The sequence below is a fragment of the Camelus ferus genome, chromosome 10 (genome assembly GCF_009834535.1).
Source record: "Camelus ferus isolate YT-003-E chromosome 10, BCGSAC_Cfer_1.0, whole genome shotgun sequence".
NCBI lineage: Eukaryota > Metazoa > Chordata > Mammalia > Artiodactyla > Camelidae > Camelus > Camelus ferus.
The window spans coordinates 54,128,342-54,145,105 of record NC_045705.1 but is presented as its reverse complement, the minus strand read 5'-3'; the positions used below and the strand labels follow the sequence as shown (position 1 = coordinate 54,145,105).

General features: G+C 49.2%; 1 protein-coding gene across 22 annotated transcripts in view; it reads left to right on the top strand.

Annotated features, from left to right (window-relative positions):
- Positions 1-16,764, top strand: part of PPFIBP2 (PPFIA binding protein 2) — a 144,738-nt gene that overhangs the window by 48,771 nt on the left and 79,203 nt on the right. Inside the window, exons 1-2 of one of the 22 annotated variants that reach the window (XM_032489125.1) lie at positions 9,371-9,441; positions 9,794-9,870. The exons of 20 other annotated variants lie outside the window; for them this stretch is intronic. In XM_032489125.1, the coding sequence (XP_032345016.1) occupies positions 9,823-9,870 (48 nt within the window). In that variant the 5' untranslated portion in view covers positions 9,371-9,441; positions 9,794-9,822. Of the gene's footprint in view, positions 1-9,370; positions 9,442-9,665; positions 9,871-16,764 lie in introns of those variants that run through there. One more of the 22 variants, XM_032489122.1, reaches the window with a different exon arrangement.

Here is a 16,764-nt window from a genome sequence, read left to right as displayed (position 1 = left end):
CTTGGAAACTCCCAGACAGCCTTCCCCACTGCTCCCTGCAGCCTTTCATTAGGCTGCAAAGCAGTTTAGCACCTTCTTACTTTAAATGCCGCCTCTCACTTCTCAGGACCTTCTCATCACATAAGGAAGGGATGCACTGAAGTGCCTTCCTGAACAGAAGCCCAACATGCCCAGAGTACAGGCAATAGCTGATGTTCTTGTTCTTCACTATATAATTTACAGTAACTATGTATTTTTACCTTGTATAGACGTGCCTGAATTTATGTGGCCATTTAGATTATTTTTAGTCTTTAATATATGGCATTGCTGCAGGAAATGTCCTTGTCCAGAAGTATTTGTCCTTATCTCTAAATATTTCCTTCAGTTAGAGTCCTAACAGCAGACTAATAGTTAGAGTAGGGTTCACAGACAAAATACAGAATGCTGAGTCCAGTTTGAAGTCTAGATAAATAATGAATACTTTTTAATAAGTATATTTCATGCAGTTTGCTAAATCTGGCAACTCTGATCAGAGGTATTAGTCTCTTTAAGCCACTTTTCCAAACCACTTTTCAGAAAGATTTTACCCATTTATATTTTAATTGGCAGGGTTTGAGGTACAACCTGATCAACAACAAACACTAAGATTAAAAAAACAGCTTTGTACCAATTTCATAGGAAGAAATGTTCTCATTTTATCATTTTTGCATTTCTTTGCTTAGTAAGAAGACAAAACATTTTTTTTTCATTAGTTGATTACTATTCTTCTGTATGGTCTCCAAACTTGATGGCATTCCCTACCTGGAAAAAAAAAAAGTTCATTCTCCATATATACATACTCATATATGGAGAATTGTTCTAATATATGTAAATTATAAAATATAGCCCCAAATAGAGATTTTTTTAAAGAATAGGTTAAAAAAATAGCTCTAACATTTTCTCCCCCACACACTTCAGAGATCATCTTGAGTCCTTTGGGTGTGCCTGCTTTAGTCTGATCTGGTAATAATAGTCTATACTCTTTCCCCTCCCCCACCTCTGTTAGGAATTTAGTGCTTTTCTTATATTTAAGTAACTTTTGACTAGTCTTTTTGCTTTGTGGCATTTCTTTTCCTGTGTTTTAAAATGTTGTTTATAGTGTTTTTTTTTTTTTTTGAGACAAAGACTTTAAGAGGATTGTAATTAATTTTCAGTCTTGCCTGTTTGAATTTCTTCTTTTATTTCCAGAAAGGTCCTTCCCGACCTTAGATCAAATAATATTCACCTGTGTGCTCTCCCCAGCAGATTTATAGTTTGATTTGTATCTTATGGTTAACTTGAATTCATCTGCAATCTTTCTACTGTGTGGTTTGAAATATGGATCTAACTTTTATAATTTACCTAAAATGATTCTTGAATATTTTTGATCCAAAGGCAGTCAGTGTGGTTGTTGGTTTTTGCAAGATGCATTGCAGAAAACAGCTTGCATTCAGATTTACAGGTCTGTCTTGGGGCTATTTACAATGGTTGGGGAAATGCTTACCTTGGAGAGATTTTTCTAAAAGTTGTTGCATTCATAAATCTTCTGGAGTAATTATGGCCATCAGCAGCCTATGAATGGTGTACTTTTAGGCAGGTCAAAAGTTCATATAAACATTCCAAGTTACCAGGGCTGGGTGTTAAGGTTTTGATTCTGGACAGAGGCAGCCTGTCTGTATTTTAGGTCTCGCAGACTTAAAGTCATCTTACAATCTGGGTCCACACACATTCTAAAGCAGGTCTCATCCGTATGGAAATCGAATCCAAAGCAGTGAACAAACCCACTGCTACTGTTTTAGGTTGATTTTAGATTGCCTTACATTGGTATTTGTAGTTAGAGGGCATTGCTATTCAAACTGTGGTCTATGGGCTAGCAGCTTTGGCATCCACTAATACCTTGCCTTTAAGGAAAAATAATTTTTGACTACTCCCCACCCCCACTGAACCATTTCCAGGTGATTCATATTCACATTAAAGTTGGCAAAGCGCTGCTTTAAACCACAGAGACTCACTTGAATCATTACCAAAAAAAAAAAAAAAAAATCCCATGTGGCTTAGAATTGGAACTAAAAAGGTAGCTTGAAGTCTCAGGCAGACAAGAGCCTTCTCATTTTTCATTCATGGTGTCTATGCGTCCCTTGCGTGTTCTAACCCTAACCTGAACCCTAATCCCCTGTGTGTTCTCCTTGGTCGTAAACCTCCGTTACTGCTTTGTTGTATGCTGGCCTGTGGGCCAACCCTGCCTTGTGACACCTCTGTTGAGATTTTTTCTCAGTAAAATGGTGTAAACTGTAAGGAGGTTTCTATGTCACTAACAAGGTGTGCAGAGGATGAGAGATCCCAGGGTTAAATCAGTGGCTCTGGGATGGCCTCAAGGGCTCTGGCCTTTCTTATCTTTCTGCTCCACCATCCTCAGGGGGTTGGTTTTTCCCCAGGTGTGTCAAAGGCCATTCACTGGACACCTGCGCCAGCCCAGTTTTAAGATCGGTGGTCCCAACCAACTCATAGCTGGCTTGTGCTGGGCAGGAGCCTGCTCTGGGTTCCTGTAAAAAACTTGGGCTGTATGAAGCTGGGAGGTATGCAGTTAAAGGGAGGGAAAAAGAAAAAAACTAAAGCGAACTTCATTGATGAAGGCAGTTTACTAGCAAAGGGGTTTTCACAAGCTGTTCCCTCATCTGTTCTGTAAGGCACACTCGAGAATTTCTGTTAGTCATCAGCTTCTGTCACTCTGTAGGGCACAGTTTCAGCGTTGTGTCTGAACTTGGGGCTTATCCTGAGAAAGTCGGAGTGCCAGGGAGCTCCAGCTGGGGCCCCTCTATAGGAAAGGTTCCTGGAGTACAAGGTGGGCAGGGTTCACAGAAGCATCAGTGGGACTATCGTGTGGCACAGCAGAGCAGTGTGACCTTCTGTGATGTTTGGCAGACAGGGCCAAGCTCAGGGTAAGGGCTTGCGGAGCACGCAGTGGGGGCCTGTGTTGGAAGGCTGTGGTATCTGCTGTGAGGGGAACAGAACTGAGACCCAGAAGGGGGCTGCCTCTTTCCCGTCCCTGTAGCTGCCTCTAAGGCCTGTTGTGACATGGGGGGTGAAGCCCTCAGGGAGACTGGAGCCTATAAGGGGCTGGTCAGCTAGCTTCCACCGGGCCCTGCAGGGCTGGGGGGTGGACCAGTGACGCAGGTCCGTGGGCGATGCCCCAGAGATACTAGAGCCAGTGGGGTCTCCAGATGGAGCAGCTCTGGGGGCTTCTCTGTACATGCACTCATCTATAAGGCGCCAGACTGTTCTGCTGTCTGATGGCTTCAGATGTAGGTCAGGGGGATTTTGGGTGGAGTCCTGAGGCTTCAGGGGCTGAAGATGAAGTGTGAGAAAAGGCAGGTAAACCCCGCCAGAACAGCAGAGTGCGGGCAAGTCAGGGCAGAGCCCAGGCTCCAGGGTGAGGGGAGAACTTGGCAGAGACCCTCCAGAGGGACTGTACCCTGCACCCTGCACCTCTCTCCAGAAGCAGGGTTCACAGAGCAGACCTGGCCTCCCAGAGGAACCCAGGCTTCCCTCGGTGAGGCTGCAGTTGTCCCAGTCAGCAAGCTTGGGCGGATGGAAGGGAACGAACCAGAGTGAGGCAGTGTGGGAGGTCGGAATGAGGTATAAAGCCAGGGCTCTGCCCTTTGCAGGTGGCTCTGGATGAACCTCTTTTCCATCCTCTGGGACTCAGTTTCACTGCTGGAAATGACAGCTGGGTTGACTGTCTGTCCATCTGTGAGATCTGGCCACACGTTTCAGTCCTGCAGTTGGTGTAGGGGCTACAGAGCGGCCCCCTGGTAGGCAGCAGCCCTTGCCTTCCTCAGTCTAAACCTCTAGGTTTCCTAGGAGACAGGTTAGGGAGCCTCTTTCTTGGTGCAGCTGCCCCGGTCAGTGTCAGGGCTCAGCCGAGGCCGTCATCTCAGGAGCAGAGACACGGGATGCCCTGAATGGGCAGCCTCGGCTGGTCCTGGCTGGTCCGGGGAAGTGAGGCCCCATCTAGGAGATAGACCATCACAGGTAAGCTCAGTTCTGGCACCCTCAGCTAAAATAGGCTGGGCCCAGGAGGGCGCACAGCTACCTGGTCACAGATGGTGGCTCCTTCAGCTTGCAACTCCTTAAACAAAGCCCCTGCATTCCCGCCAGGTTCAACCTGCAATCTTTCATTCCAGCCAGAGAAGCAAATCTGTTCACCATATTGAAAAGCCAGAGGAGGTATCAAAAAAAGTGGGGAGAAGAAACCGTTTAATGAATTATAAACCCCAAGCTTGAGTTTCTCACACCCTGCGATCGTCTCTGTATCCCATTCTCCATCTAGGGACTGGAACAAGAGACCAATCCGGTATATGCGTGTCGAACGTGATCATTTTGAAAATTTACAGGCAGGAGTTTGATAGGAAAATCTTTCTGGATCTTAAAAGAGAAAAGGGGACATTTTGGTGATTACTTTTCAAGGGGGAAGAAAAAAGCAGAGCCTATATGAGTCAATTTCCAGCATGTGTTTCTTGCCCTCCCCCCATAGGTGTGAACTTAAGAGAGAGCCCAGAAAGTCATAGGTGTCAGCACTTTGTTTCCCTGACGGGGACTCCTGCCCTGGGTGGGGCTGGTGCACTGTTCATGTGAAGGTCTTTGTCCCTGCAGTACTGGAGGAAGCCACTAGGTGGGGGTCAGGGACAAATGCTGAAAGTCTGAACCCCAAGGAAGAAAATATGGGCTTTATACAAGAAAAATAGCTCCCTCCCACCTTAGAAAGATGACAGAAGCACCTCTCATTAATGAAGCTGCTGAACAGTGCACCTGAGTCGGCTGGCAAAGAGCGTTCCTCCCCATTTCCCTTGGAACCCAGCGAACAAAGGCAGGCCTGGGAGGCCTACATTGTTGGTGGTCAGGGGAGACCAGAGGGCTGAGGGCCACTCCTGGGAGCATAAACTTGACCTTCCATTATCAAAGGTGAGACCACCTCTCCAAACACCCTTCATTCCAGTGCCTTCTGCTGCTGTGCTATTAATCAGGATGGCTCTCTCCAATGCTGGGGGCGTTTCCTGACCCCGCATCTGCCAGGCCCTGCCCTAGAGGAGTACCTTGGGGAATCTTGAATATGTTTTCTCCTGGTACAGTATCCCCTGGTACAGAATTCAGCCGCTGTAAACTTAGCACCTTTTCACTTTCCTGGATTTTGTCCCCTCCCCCACCCCGCCGTTCCTCACTCTGAGTAACCTGTAAACCTCCTAAATTCTAGAAATCTGGCTCCTTTCAGACCTGACTTGAGACTATTTCAGTCCCTAAGAACCAGTGTTTATAAAAGACCAAGAATGTGCAAACACTGGTCAAAGAGCAAATAAATCCTTCCCCACCAAATTTACTGCTTTAGGCCCAGGGGACCTGGTGGGCGATGTTGCCAGGTTAGCATGACTTGAGGTCTGAGCACGTAACACACACCGGGCCTCCTGCCTGCAGCAGGCAGGCAGGCAGGCTGCAGGGGTTTCACACTTCCAGGCAGATACCTCCGTACCCTGTGCTCCAAGGAACTTCTCAAAGTGGTTTCCTAACCTCTTACTCCTCAGGTATGGTCCTGAGCCCAGCAGGGTGAGCACTGCTTGGGAGCTTATTAGCGACTGCACAGTCTTGGCCCATTCCCAACCTGCAGGGTCAGCATGTGCATTTTTACAAGGACGCCCTCCAGCCCTGGGGTGTCACGATAGGCAGGGAAGTGGCATCCTCACCCAGAGGTCAGCAGTCTGTCTGTGGACTGCATTTTGCCTGCTGCCTATTTCTTACACCCTATGGGCTTTGAGAAATCACAAGAAGACTATTTTGTGATGTGACAATGATAGAAAATTTGAATTTCCGTCTTCACTCAGTGTTGCTGGAACCCAGCCACCCTCGCTGGTTTACACGTCTGCTGGGGCTGCTTTTGTACCACAAGTGGCAGGATTGACTTAACAGGACCATATGGCCTGCAGTGCCTACAACATTTGCCATCTGGCCCTTTACAGGCAAAGGGTGCCACCCCTTTTGTTAACCTGTTGTGGAAGAGGGGTCTTTGTGCTTGTGTGCCATAGGGACCTGGGCTGTGGTGGCCAGGATGCTTTTTTGTAAGCAGGACTTGGACTTGTTGTCAGTCCAGAGGAGCAGTGTCCTCAGGCTGGCTCTCCCCCTCTGCTCTCCTCCTCCCCCTCTCCTCTCCCTCCCTCCCCTCTCTCCTCAGCAGCAGGCCCACTACACATGTAGCATACCTGTTGAAGGACCCAAGCCTGTCTCTGACTTACTCGAGGTGTCCTGGCACCTGCCACCACTGCCCAGAGGCCAGTGCTCCAGACTGAGCTGGAGCTCAGGATGCAGGCGAGAGTTCCGAGAATGATCCATGACCTGCCAGACCTCTCGCAGCTCACCATTCTGCCTGATTCGATGCTGCTGACTTCTGGCAGCCCCGCCAGCAGGAGGAGCAAAATTGCAGGAACTCCATCCCCAGTAATGCCCACACATTTGGGATTCCAGCCAAGTTGACAGGGTTCCCTCCTGGGCCCTGGAAGGGGGAGGAAGGTAGGCTGCATGAGTTCCCCTGCCCAGACGTGACCACTCTGGCCTCTTAGCTGTGCTTTTATTCTGCAAGTGCTCAGTTACCTGCCCTTTCCCCTCAGGTGGCTGCCGCATGTTGCAGACAGTGATGAGTTGAATCCGGTCGATGTGAGTTGCTTTTGGGAAGGCTCTGAGGGCTGTAGGGTCACTGTGATCATCCCAATTGGTGTACCCTGTGCGGTTCCTGAAAACTTCTCTCTTTAGCGTTGAATCCAGGGAGTCCCTGAGACTTGACGTCATGGGGGCAGTAGTACAGTAGAAGCAGGACCACCCCCACCCACTTTACTAAGGGCAGCCTAAACCTTTCGGAGTAATTGCTTAGGCCAGATAAAACCCCCCGCTTTCTAATCTTTTGTGAGTCATGCATCATATTGATAATCAGATAAAAACTCTTTTGGAGAAAAAGAGATGTATACCTACCAGTAGTGCTTTGTATACATTTTATGAACATATTCAAGAGCCGTCTGATCCCCGAAGCCCCTCTTGGCCCACCGTGAGGAGCCCCTGGCCCGGATGGCCTTCTGAGCGAGGGGTGCAGCTGGGGGTTCGCCTCACCAGCCCGGGCCAGCTGCCGCCTGGGGCTGAGTGAGTGAAAAGGTGCCCGTTGTCCCTGTATCTGTCACATCTCACATGCCCTGCTCCTAGGCCTCTGGAGTGCTATTTGGTAGATTTTTGAGATGAATGACAACAGACATAAAATTTACTTAGGGGTTTCGAAAAGGCTGAGGTCAGAATCGCTACTTGAGGATACCATAAAAACATGTCAGGAATTTAGCTGCAACTTGTCTGGGTTCCTCCCTCCCTCCCTCCTCCCCTCCCTTTCCCCCCTCCTCTCCTCCCTTTCCTTTGCCCCGGACCCCACTCAACACACATGAGTTGAACTAATAGATGAAGTTGGCCCTGTCTTTCCTCCCTGTGTTGAGCATCTTTACCCAGGGGAAGCAGACCTCTAAGACTCGTTTTCTCCAAATAGAATTTTTGGTTTTTCTTGCCAGTCTATTTGAGCCTCATTCTTTGATTCAAAGAACGTTGATGTTCTTTCTGTGAGCCAGGAATTGTGCTAGATATGGAAATCAGAGGAGAGTCTGAAGTGGGCAGACATGTAAACAGGTGTGGCTCAGTACGACAGGGCAGGTGGTGAAGTGGGGAGGGCTGTGGGTGCCAAGGAGCCAGCTCCCCACGGGCAGGTTGGGGTCAGCAGAGCTGCTGCCTGGTGCCCTCTGACCACCTCTCACACCAGAGCCCACTGAAGGGCGCCGAGCTCCCCTCCAAGAGTATACCTTCCTCCCCCCTGTCCAGCCCCCAAATCAGCCCCTCTCTCTCTTCTTCTTCCCCGGAGCCCCAGAAGCACCTTTACCGCCTACCATGTGGAAATTATTTGCTCAGGGCAGGAAGTCAGTTTCAGTTGCCTTGGAGGCTGGGCAAACGAGTATTAACCAAATGAATTCTTCGTTTGACTTTCCCAGGTTTTTATAGACAGGGAAAAAAAAAAAAAGAGGCCTATCCACCCCTGCAACCTTAGAGGTGGTCTTTACTGACACATCCTATCCTAGTTCTGGGCAGGGAACCCTGGCGGGTGGGGCCCCAGACAGTGTCTGGAACTGGGCCAGAGGCCATAGGCCAGCTCTAGAGCTCAGGGCATGGGCAGCAGAGGCTGCTTTTCCTTTCTGGCCTCTGATCTGGGTGTGTCTCCAGGAATTTACTCCCCCTCTCGTGCCAGCTGCTGCCCAGAGCACTCCTCCAGCTGCCTCTGTGATCCCTGTGGACGGCCGGCTGCTGGGGACGGTGCGTGTCTGCTTTGTCCTTGGGCTTTGCTCCTGGGCAGTGGACAGTGTGGATGCCGTGCTAAGTGGCATGCTGACACCCAGCAGAACTTTCTTCTCAGGCTGGGAGTTCCAGGAAGCCCCCCGGGACCACCCCCCCGCCCCCGAGGGTGCTGGGAAGACCCACATAGTCACAAGATGTGCGTCTGCAAGTCATTTAGGGCAGCAGAGCTCAGAGCTTTTGCATGTAACCACAATTCCCACTCCACCCACATCAAAGACCGCTTTCATAATCAGTCACCTCCGAGGGCCACGCATTAAGGGTTGAGAAAGGGAGAAAAGCTGTTTTTAGGGGAACTCTCAGAGGAGGTGGGGGGGGCAACACATGGAGAGTGCTGGGGAGGCCACCCTGCAAAACCAGCAGGTGACCTGCCAATAGGAAGACAGACACAGCTCCCTGTCTCTGCGGGTTACTGCCTTCCCAAGGCTCCTACCTGGAACACTCCCTAAATCTCACGGACACACATGCAAGGTGGCCTCGCCTGGCCTGTGAAGCAGCTAGTCTGGAGTGGGGACAGCCAGCCAGCGAGGCAGACCTGAGACTTGACAGAAGCTGTGCCCATCCGTCCCTATGCAGAATATGGCCCCCGGGAGCCCTGTGGCGGTGGCTGGCTGCAGATGTCTCCAAGGCGGCAGCAGTGGTCAGTGCCACCGGCACCCAGGACGGCCACCGCCCAGGAGGGCCCAAAACCCATACTGAAGCTGGTTGGGGATCTGGTCTTTTTTGGCAACAACAGGCTTCCCTCGGGGCACAGCCTGACGCTGGCCCGGAAAAGGGGGTAGGTGTGGGCTGCTGGGTGGTGGGGGGCAGACTGTGTGTGGGAACCAGCAGCTCCTCCAAGACCAGCACTTATTTTTAGTCTTCTCCCCAGTCCCAAATAAACCAAGAGCAGCTGGGAGCCTGTGGGTAAATGCAGAGTGGAGCAGAGACAGGAAACCGGGGTCTCTCTGTAATGAGTTCCAGCCACTCCAGAAGGGAAAAGCCAGACGAGGAATTTTCTTCAGGACCGTTTCCCTCTGGCAGGCTCTGGTATTATCACCGAAAAGAATGTTCCCCTGTGTGTGTGTGTGTGTTTACAACTCTTGTCCAAGTCTGTCTCCCTCCCCCACCCCCTTTTGCTAGGTCCCCTGGCTCCGCAGGCTCTGCGTCCCTGAGTTGGTGCCTGTGTGTGTCCGGGGGCGGTGGGGGCGGATACAGGAGCCGCACGGTCTGGTCTGAGCCGCCTTGTCTCTGAAACTGTTTAGGGAAAGGCTGGAGGACACGGGCCAGGGAAGTGGGGAAATTTGAACACAGCTTGACGTTTCTGAGAGGGAGGGGGCGGGGGCAAGGAAGAGGAGAGAATTTGGTCTCTGGCCAGAAAAAGGGCTTTTTTTCAACCAAGGAATCTAACTGCTGACATGGGTGCCCAGCATGGATGGAGACATTGATGTTTACAAGCATTTCGCGTGGCTGAAGAGGGTAAGTGACTGGCTGCTTTGTGTGGGTCTCCGTGGAGATGAGTGAGGGGAGAGACACTTGGGAGTGTGTGCGGGCGCGCGTGTGTTTTGTTGGGGGAGGTGTTTGTCCGGCAAAGCTCTGTTGTGGCCAAGTTCTCCATGAGAATCTAATTATAGACATGAGGGGAGAAGACAGTCAGCTGTCTTTGTTGCTCCTCTGACATTCTGATGAATGAGCCTCTGTGCAGAAAGGCTCAGAATGAAGTGGGGAAAAAGTTCATGGTTTTAACTTTGGGCACTTGAATAGTTGGAGGCTCCAAACACCGTGACCAGAAAAAGGTGTCCACCGGTTTTTGGTTTTGAGGTTGCAGAAAGGAAGCTGCTGCCTTTCAGATGCCCTGGGTTCAGAAGTTGTTCGGCTTCTCCTCTGCTCGGAAGTTGTCCGCTGTGGAGATTAGTCTGCTGTCAGCCAAAGGAGCTGCCGCGTTTCCGGGGAAGGCTCTCGGGAATCCTCTTCTGCCTGCTTCTCAGAGGCCGTGGGTTTAGGCTGCAAGTTGTTCCTGCCCACTCTTTAGGGGATGAGCATGAGTGTGTGGAGTGAGCAAGAGTGAATGATTTTGGGGGCTGCGGTAGCATCTGCACTCACAGAACTCAGGCCCTTTCCTCGTTTGTCACTAGCTTTGACCTGGTGAAGCTGGGTCTCCATGTATTTTCATGCTGAGGCTGAATGTTTTTAGAAGCAGGAAGGGCAAAAGCAGCTGACAGATAAGAGATCTGACATTGTAACTGTAGAAGAACAGGAGGGACAGGAAGTGGCCGGCTCGGAAGGTCCCTGACCCCAGTGCCCAAACATTGAGCCTGCTGGCTTTTGCGTGTGACCTCTGCAGCTCGTTGAGCAAATATTTATCAAGTTCCAGGTGCTGGGTGTCCAAGGGTGAGCAAAGGAGAACCAGTCTCCGCTTTTGTGGATTTTCCGTCTAATGCTTGGAGGGTGGAGGGTCAACAGTCCCAGTAAATAAAACCTGAAATTTACAAGTTGCTAAGTGCAGCCAGGAAGAGGAGCTGTCAGTTGTATCATTCAGGGCTATTACTGATTGAGAAGGAGTGGTCAGGAGGCCTTCTTTGAGGAAGTAACACTTCACTGAAACCTGAAAAAGTAGGAGTGAGTTAGGTGAAAAATGGGGAGAAAACCATGTGTCTGAGCTCAGTAATGGAGGGGAGACACGGGCAGACACCAGATCACACAGGACAGCGAAGGCTGCGGTAAGGGTTGTGGGTGATGTGGTTTGTGTGATGGGAGACTCGTAGCAGGGGAGTGGCATGAGATACATGGTTGGGGGGGATCCAATTCATATTTTGAGAAAATTACTCTAGCTGTGATGTGGCGTCTGGTGAGCTGTGTTGTGAAAAGTGAGGCAAATGAACCAAATTAGAGAGCCTGAGGGCTTGTTGGGATCAACACGTACAAACCCCTCATTTAAAAAAGCCCAAGAGAAGGCTCAGGACCTCACGGTTATTCATGTTGAACCCTGTTCTCTGTCTCCCAGTCCAGTTCTCTTTCCTTATCTCTCCAGCCAACTATTTAGAAAATTATGGGTTTAGAACCCAGCAGAAATCCTGAGTGTGCTCAGCCCCTGCTCAGTTTCCGGGATGAGGGCATTGCAGCCACCTGAGAGCACGGTGAGGTGACCAGACATTTTGACAAAGGTTTACATCCATTGTCTTAAGGATTGAAAAAGGACCTCTTCCTGGAGGAAACAGGTGAGAAGTGCACTTCCCACCGCTTACTCTTTATTTGCCTGTATCCAAATGAAGATTTTTACCCAGGAGAGCTTCCAGCCACGATGTGCCTGGGACCGTAGGTGTCATGTCCCAGCCGCTGGGATAGATGTGGTGCCTCTGCACCTTGTGCAGAAGTTCTGTCTGTGGCGGAACTAATTCTGCACATAATGCAGTGTGAGAAAGCCCTTTCTGTCCCTGAGACCCAGGCTGTGAGCTCTGGCCTCTGTGGACAGTTTGAAGTCTCCTGAGGGAGACTCGAAGCAAGGAGACTTCAGATCCCCCAAGGATGACTCAAATAAAACATATTTTTCTTCTACTTTTAGAAGTTTAAGGAGCATTAAAAAGAAAATAAAAACCAAAAGACAAAGTACGAAGTAATGAATGTATCAAAGGCAGTATAATCAGTGCCTTCCTGTTGTCTACCCGAAACACAACTGCCAGATTCTTCTTTTTAAAATGCTCTTTAAAGAAAAATCCCTTTTCATCCTGTGAACCTGACCCAACCCATGCCCAAGGACTTGCGCTTAGTCTGAACAACAAGACCCAGGCTTTTCTGCCTGTTTGGCCTTTAAGACATTTTTAACCCAACCTCAACTTGCCTTTTTAGTTTCATCATTTGTATCCACTCTGATGAGCTCCCACGTATACTCCTTGCCTTTTCTGAGCTGGTACCCCAATGTCCTCTTCTGATTCCCACGCACTTCCTCTGACTCCATCAAGGCCCTCCCTTTCCATCAGTCCCTGTGGTGATGTAGTGGACTCCCGCCCCAGTCTCCAGTACTTCCCATCTGCCTGGCCCACCCACCCCTTCTTATGTGCTTCCTCAAGCCGGGGTGGCTTGGAGAGCAGGTTTTTCTTAGCCCAGGTTTTTGAAGGTGGAAATACTCTGTCTCTTTTATTTTCCCATGCAGAGAGGGAGGTTCCAGCAGAAGAGGATGAGGTGTGACCTGGTAGGGGGCTAGGAGACCTTGTCCTTGGACCAGCCCAAGAGGGCATTGGAGCAAGACTGAATCTTTGTGTTTTGGGGCAATGAGGTGGATGCCGATGGTCAAGTTGGCACAGAGCTGGAGGGGAAGCATTTGCTCAGAAAAGAGACCTTGTTTCACAGCCTTTGGGGGATGGGGGACTGTGTCCTGTTTCCATTAAGAACATGCAGTTTGAAATAAAGCCCAGATTGGGCTCTTGGCTTAGCCACACTTACTAGCTATGTGATGACGTAGATTACCTCAAATCCTGGATTTCTTCATCTCTAAAATAAGGAAAATGATAGTGCCTACCACATACAGGCTTTATGAGGATCAAGCAAGATGATGTATGTAAAATGCTTAGAGTATCATGCAGGTAGGGAACGTTCAGTAAAAGTTAACTGCTATTGGCCATTACCAGGAAGGGGGTGACTGAAGGAGAGACAGGTGGGACCAGTTTGGTTCTCTCCTAGGAATGAATCTCAGGCCATCATTTCTTTAGCTCTGGGCCCCTTTCCCAAACCAAAGACTGTGAAGAGGCAGCTGGGACCTGGCCTACCGTGGGTGGCCAGAGGCCCCCCTGCTGGCTCTAACCAGCTTGGCTGTGGCTGCCGAGAGAAAGCTGACCAGGGCTGCTCCTCCAGCCCCTTCCCCAAAAGTTAGAGCCCTGGGACGAGGTAACCTCCTGCCATAAGCACCCAGAGGGCCTCCGCCCCTCAGCTGTTTGGTTCTTGACTGACTCAAAAGCAGCTCACACCTGCACTGCTTTGAGATCAGCGAAGCCAACCCACATAGTCATGAAAGCCTCTTAAAATAGCTACAAGCAGGATCTGTGGGGTCCACTGACTGCCCTCCGAGCAGTTTATTTTCCCAGGAACAGGAATCCCAGCACTGTCAGCGTCTTCACACTGCTGCAGGCTTCAAATATGCTGAGTGTTTACACCAAATTCCAAACCAAAGTTGCAGACCAACCCCTCTCCCAGCCAAAAAAAAAATCTGGAATCACCATGGGTTCCCTCAAGCAATTGGCTTGGGTTCTGCAGTAGAATGTGGACTGAACTCAAACTGCTAATGTGAGACTTTATTCTGTGTCATCTGGGGCTCAAATGGTTGATACAGTAGCCTGGCCACTTGGGCCAGAAGAGCTGCAAAGATAAGAATGTTACTGAGTCCAAGCTTGTTTTGCTCACCACATGATAGGCCAATAAGTTAGGAAACACGAGGTGTTGGGTCAGGGAATAGCGACTTTATTTGGAAAGCTGGCAGATGGAGAAGATGGCAGACTAATGTCTTGGAGAACCCTCTTCCTCAAGTCAGAATTCAGGCTTTTATACCAAAAAGGGGAGGGAGTGTGGTTGGTTGTTGAAAAATTCTTGGCGTAGGAATTCTTTGTTCTTGTAGCTGTCCACGTGGGTCAGGTCATGGTGCCCCTGTAAAACCTCTAACAAAACAAATGTTATTTTCTATTCTGCAACTTGTCATCTTTATTTAAGTGCAAAACTGTTAATATCCTTAAAGGTCAGTCTTGAGAATAGGCTCTCCTGTATATTTCAGGCTCAAGGCAACATTCTTTTACAAAAGGTACAGAGCTAGCAAGACTAAGTCTAGAATGCAGGTTGTAGGGTTAAAGCCAAAGAAACAGGTCTAATATGGAGTCAGATTTGTTCTTTTCTGTTACAAAAAGACACACAGGCATCCAGACATTGACTTGTCTCCACTTGAGTCAGACTGGTGAAGGCTGGAGAAGTAGGCAGTGGCTTCTGTGAAAGCTGATCCTATTGGCTCAGAGCAGGGATCCTGCATCCAGCTACTTGAGTTCACATCTCAGCTCTGTGTGACCTTGGACATTGGATTTAACCTCCCTGAGATTCAGTTTCCTTGACTGTAAATGATGGATAGGTAATTCAGTACTTGTAAAGTGCTTAGAAAACGCTTCCTAAGTATTATGGTGATGGTGACCTTGACCACAGCAGACAGCTTGTGGTTACTCCAGAGCCATGTGCCCAACCTTGGTTCTGGGCAGAGAGGTTTTTCAAGACCACAAGGAGGATGACAGTGGGTATGGTTACTCTAGGGTTCTAGCCACCCCCTGTTCCCTGTAGGTATATCCTCCCAAAATGCTCCCACATCATCTTCCCTGGCATAATTGAGCTAGAATTCTGCCGTCTCTGACTCTAGCACCTGTGGCTCCTGTCTGCCAGCTATTAGGAGAGACCCTTCAGGCCTCTTTTCCAGCAAGGTTTAACAAAGTGGCATCATACCAAGGTGATTTGCTGAATAGCTTGCGGATGCGCCGAGCAGCACGGCAGTTGGTGGTTCCATGAGCTGGCAACAGTAGTTGGGGGTCCTTTGACTCATCCCTGCCTTCTTCCCCTCTCCCATCTTCTGTATCAACCCTTTCACACTTTTTCCTTTGTCCCCAGCAGCATACTCCCCTCTCAACTGATGTCACCACCTACTTCACTGAAAAAAAAAAAAGCCACATGTACCTTGAAATCATCATCTTTCCTCCCCTTCACCACAAAATGTCAGTGTTCGCAGCCATCATTTTTCAGCCCTTTGGTTTCATGTGTCAAGAGTCCCTTCTCTTGGCCAAGGCTCTCCCAGTATCCTCTCCACCTGACCCAGTCCTCTTCCACGTCCTCTTGTTCTCTGGTTGTTTCTTCTTTACTCTCTGCCCTGCCTCCTTGTCCCTTGTTCTTGGCAGAAAACATCTCTTAATTCTTAGAGAAAAACAAATCACAGTTATCTCTGACCATGTACTTGCCTCTTTATGCAACCTTATGACTTCCCTTCCTTTCACTGTCAGGAATCTTGAAATCAGGAGTGGGCTGAAAAATCACCATCTCTACTCCTTCCTGGTCACTCCCAAGCCCACCTCACACTGGCTTTGTCCCTAAGGAAGCTTTCAAGTTCCTTCTATGATGTTGTTAATGCCTCTGGTTCCCAAGCAACCTTTGCTATTATCCATTTGCCCCAGGATTCCTTCCCATTTGAGCATCTTGTTGGGTTAATGGCATTCTTGTGACCAAAGGCCCAGCTCCTCACTTTGGCCCTCGCCTGATCCCGCATTTTCCACCTATGATCTTTCTCTCATGCCTATTTGATTGTTGGCTCCTCCAATAGAAGATCCAGGCAATCCAACAGGCACTGGGCAGTTTATTTCTGAATGCCTCCAGATAAGTTGAAAGAGAGCCCCCTCTGGCCCCAACCCCAGCACCTGAGGCTGCCTCTCTGTCTCTGACTGGTGTTTTTAATAATAATGAGTCGGTGTGTCTCTTGGAGTTGGCAAGATGAAGAAGGAGCACCACACAAAGAGCCTCCCCTTGGTTTTACTCTCCTCCTGGCTTTACTATCATCCCATCACAAGATAGCACACTTATAAATACCACTTCTCCTCTAGCCCAGGGCTGTAGGTCCCTTAGGCATCCTGCTACCTGATTAGGAGAATTTGGCAGAGACTGTTTATTATGCAAGACTATAATTTTGAAATAGGATCTTAGTAAAGCAAATGCATTTCTCTTGCTCCAAATCTGGCTTCCCAGAATGACTGGTTAGGAGCATTCACGGGCATCATACCAATTCCTTAGTTAGAGAGCTTATAGACAGACTGTCTCCAAGGTGTTCTTTGTTTTCTGTGTTCTGGGAAATCAGAATGTCTGAAGGGTCGTGATTGTCGTGTCTTCACAGATAGCCTATATGTATTGGGAAGACTTTACAAAGATGCTGTTCTCTTCTCCTGGGGAAATTTCTTCATAGCTTTCAAGACTCAATCGTTCAAGTGGGGACTCCACTCTAAAGCCTCTCCTCTCCCTTGAAGGTATAATTGATTCATCCCTCCCCTGTACCACTGCTGCTGGCTTACATACACCTCTGTGACAGCACCTATCACATCTCCTGGGGAGATTACAGAGCTGTTTAAGGCAGGGACTGCCTAGCAGAGAGTGGTACCTACTAGGTGTTGGGGAGTATTCGAGTCACTGAAGCAGGATTCCATGAACCTTGGTTGACCAAGCTATTTAACTTGCTATTCATGAACTTTGCTTTGCTCTTCATTTGATAGTGACCACCCCACCAGCAACACGTAGCCTCCCCTTATATGTAATTGCAGTCAAGAGGTGGAGGGCATAAGAAGGTCATAGTCAGGATAAGATCTGTCTCGTTGGACT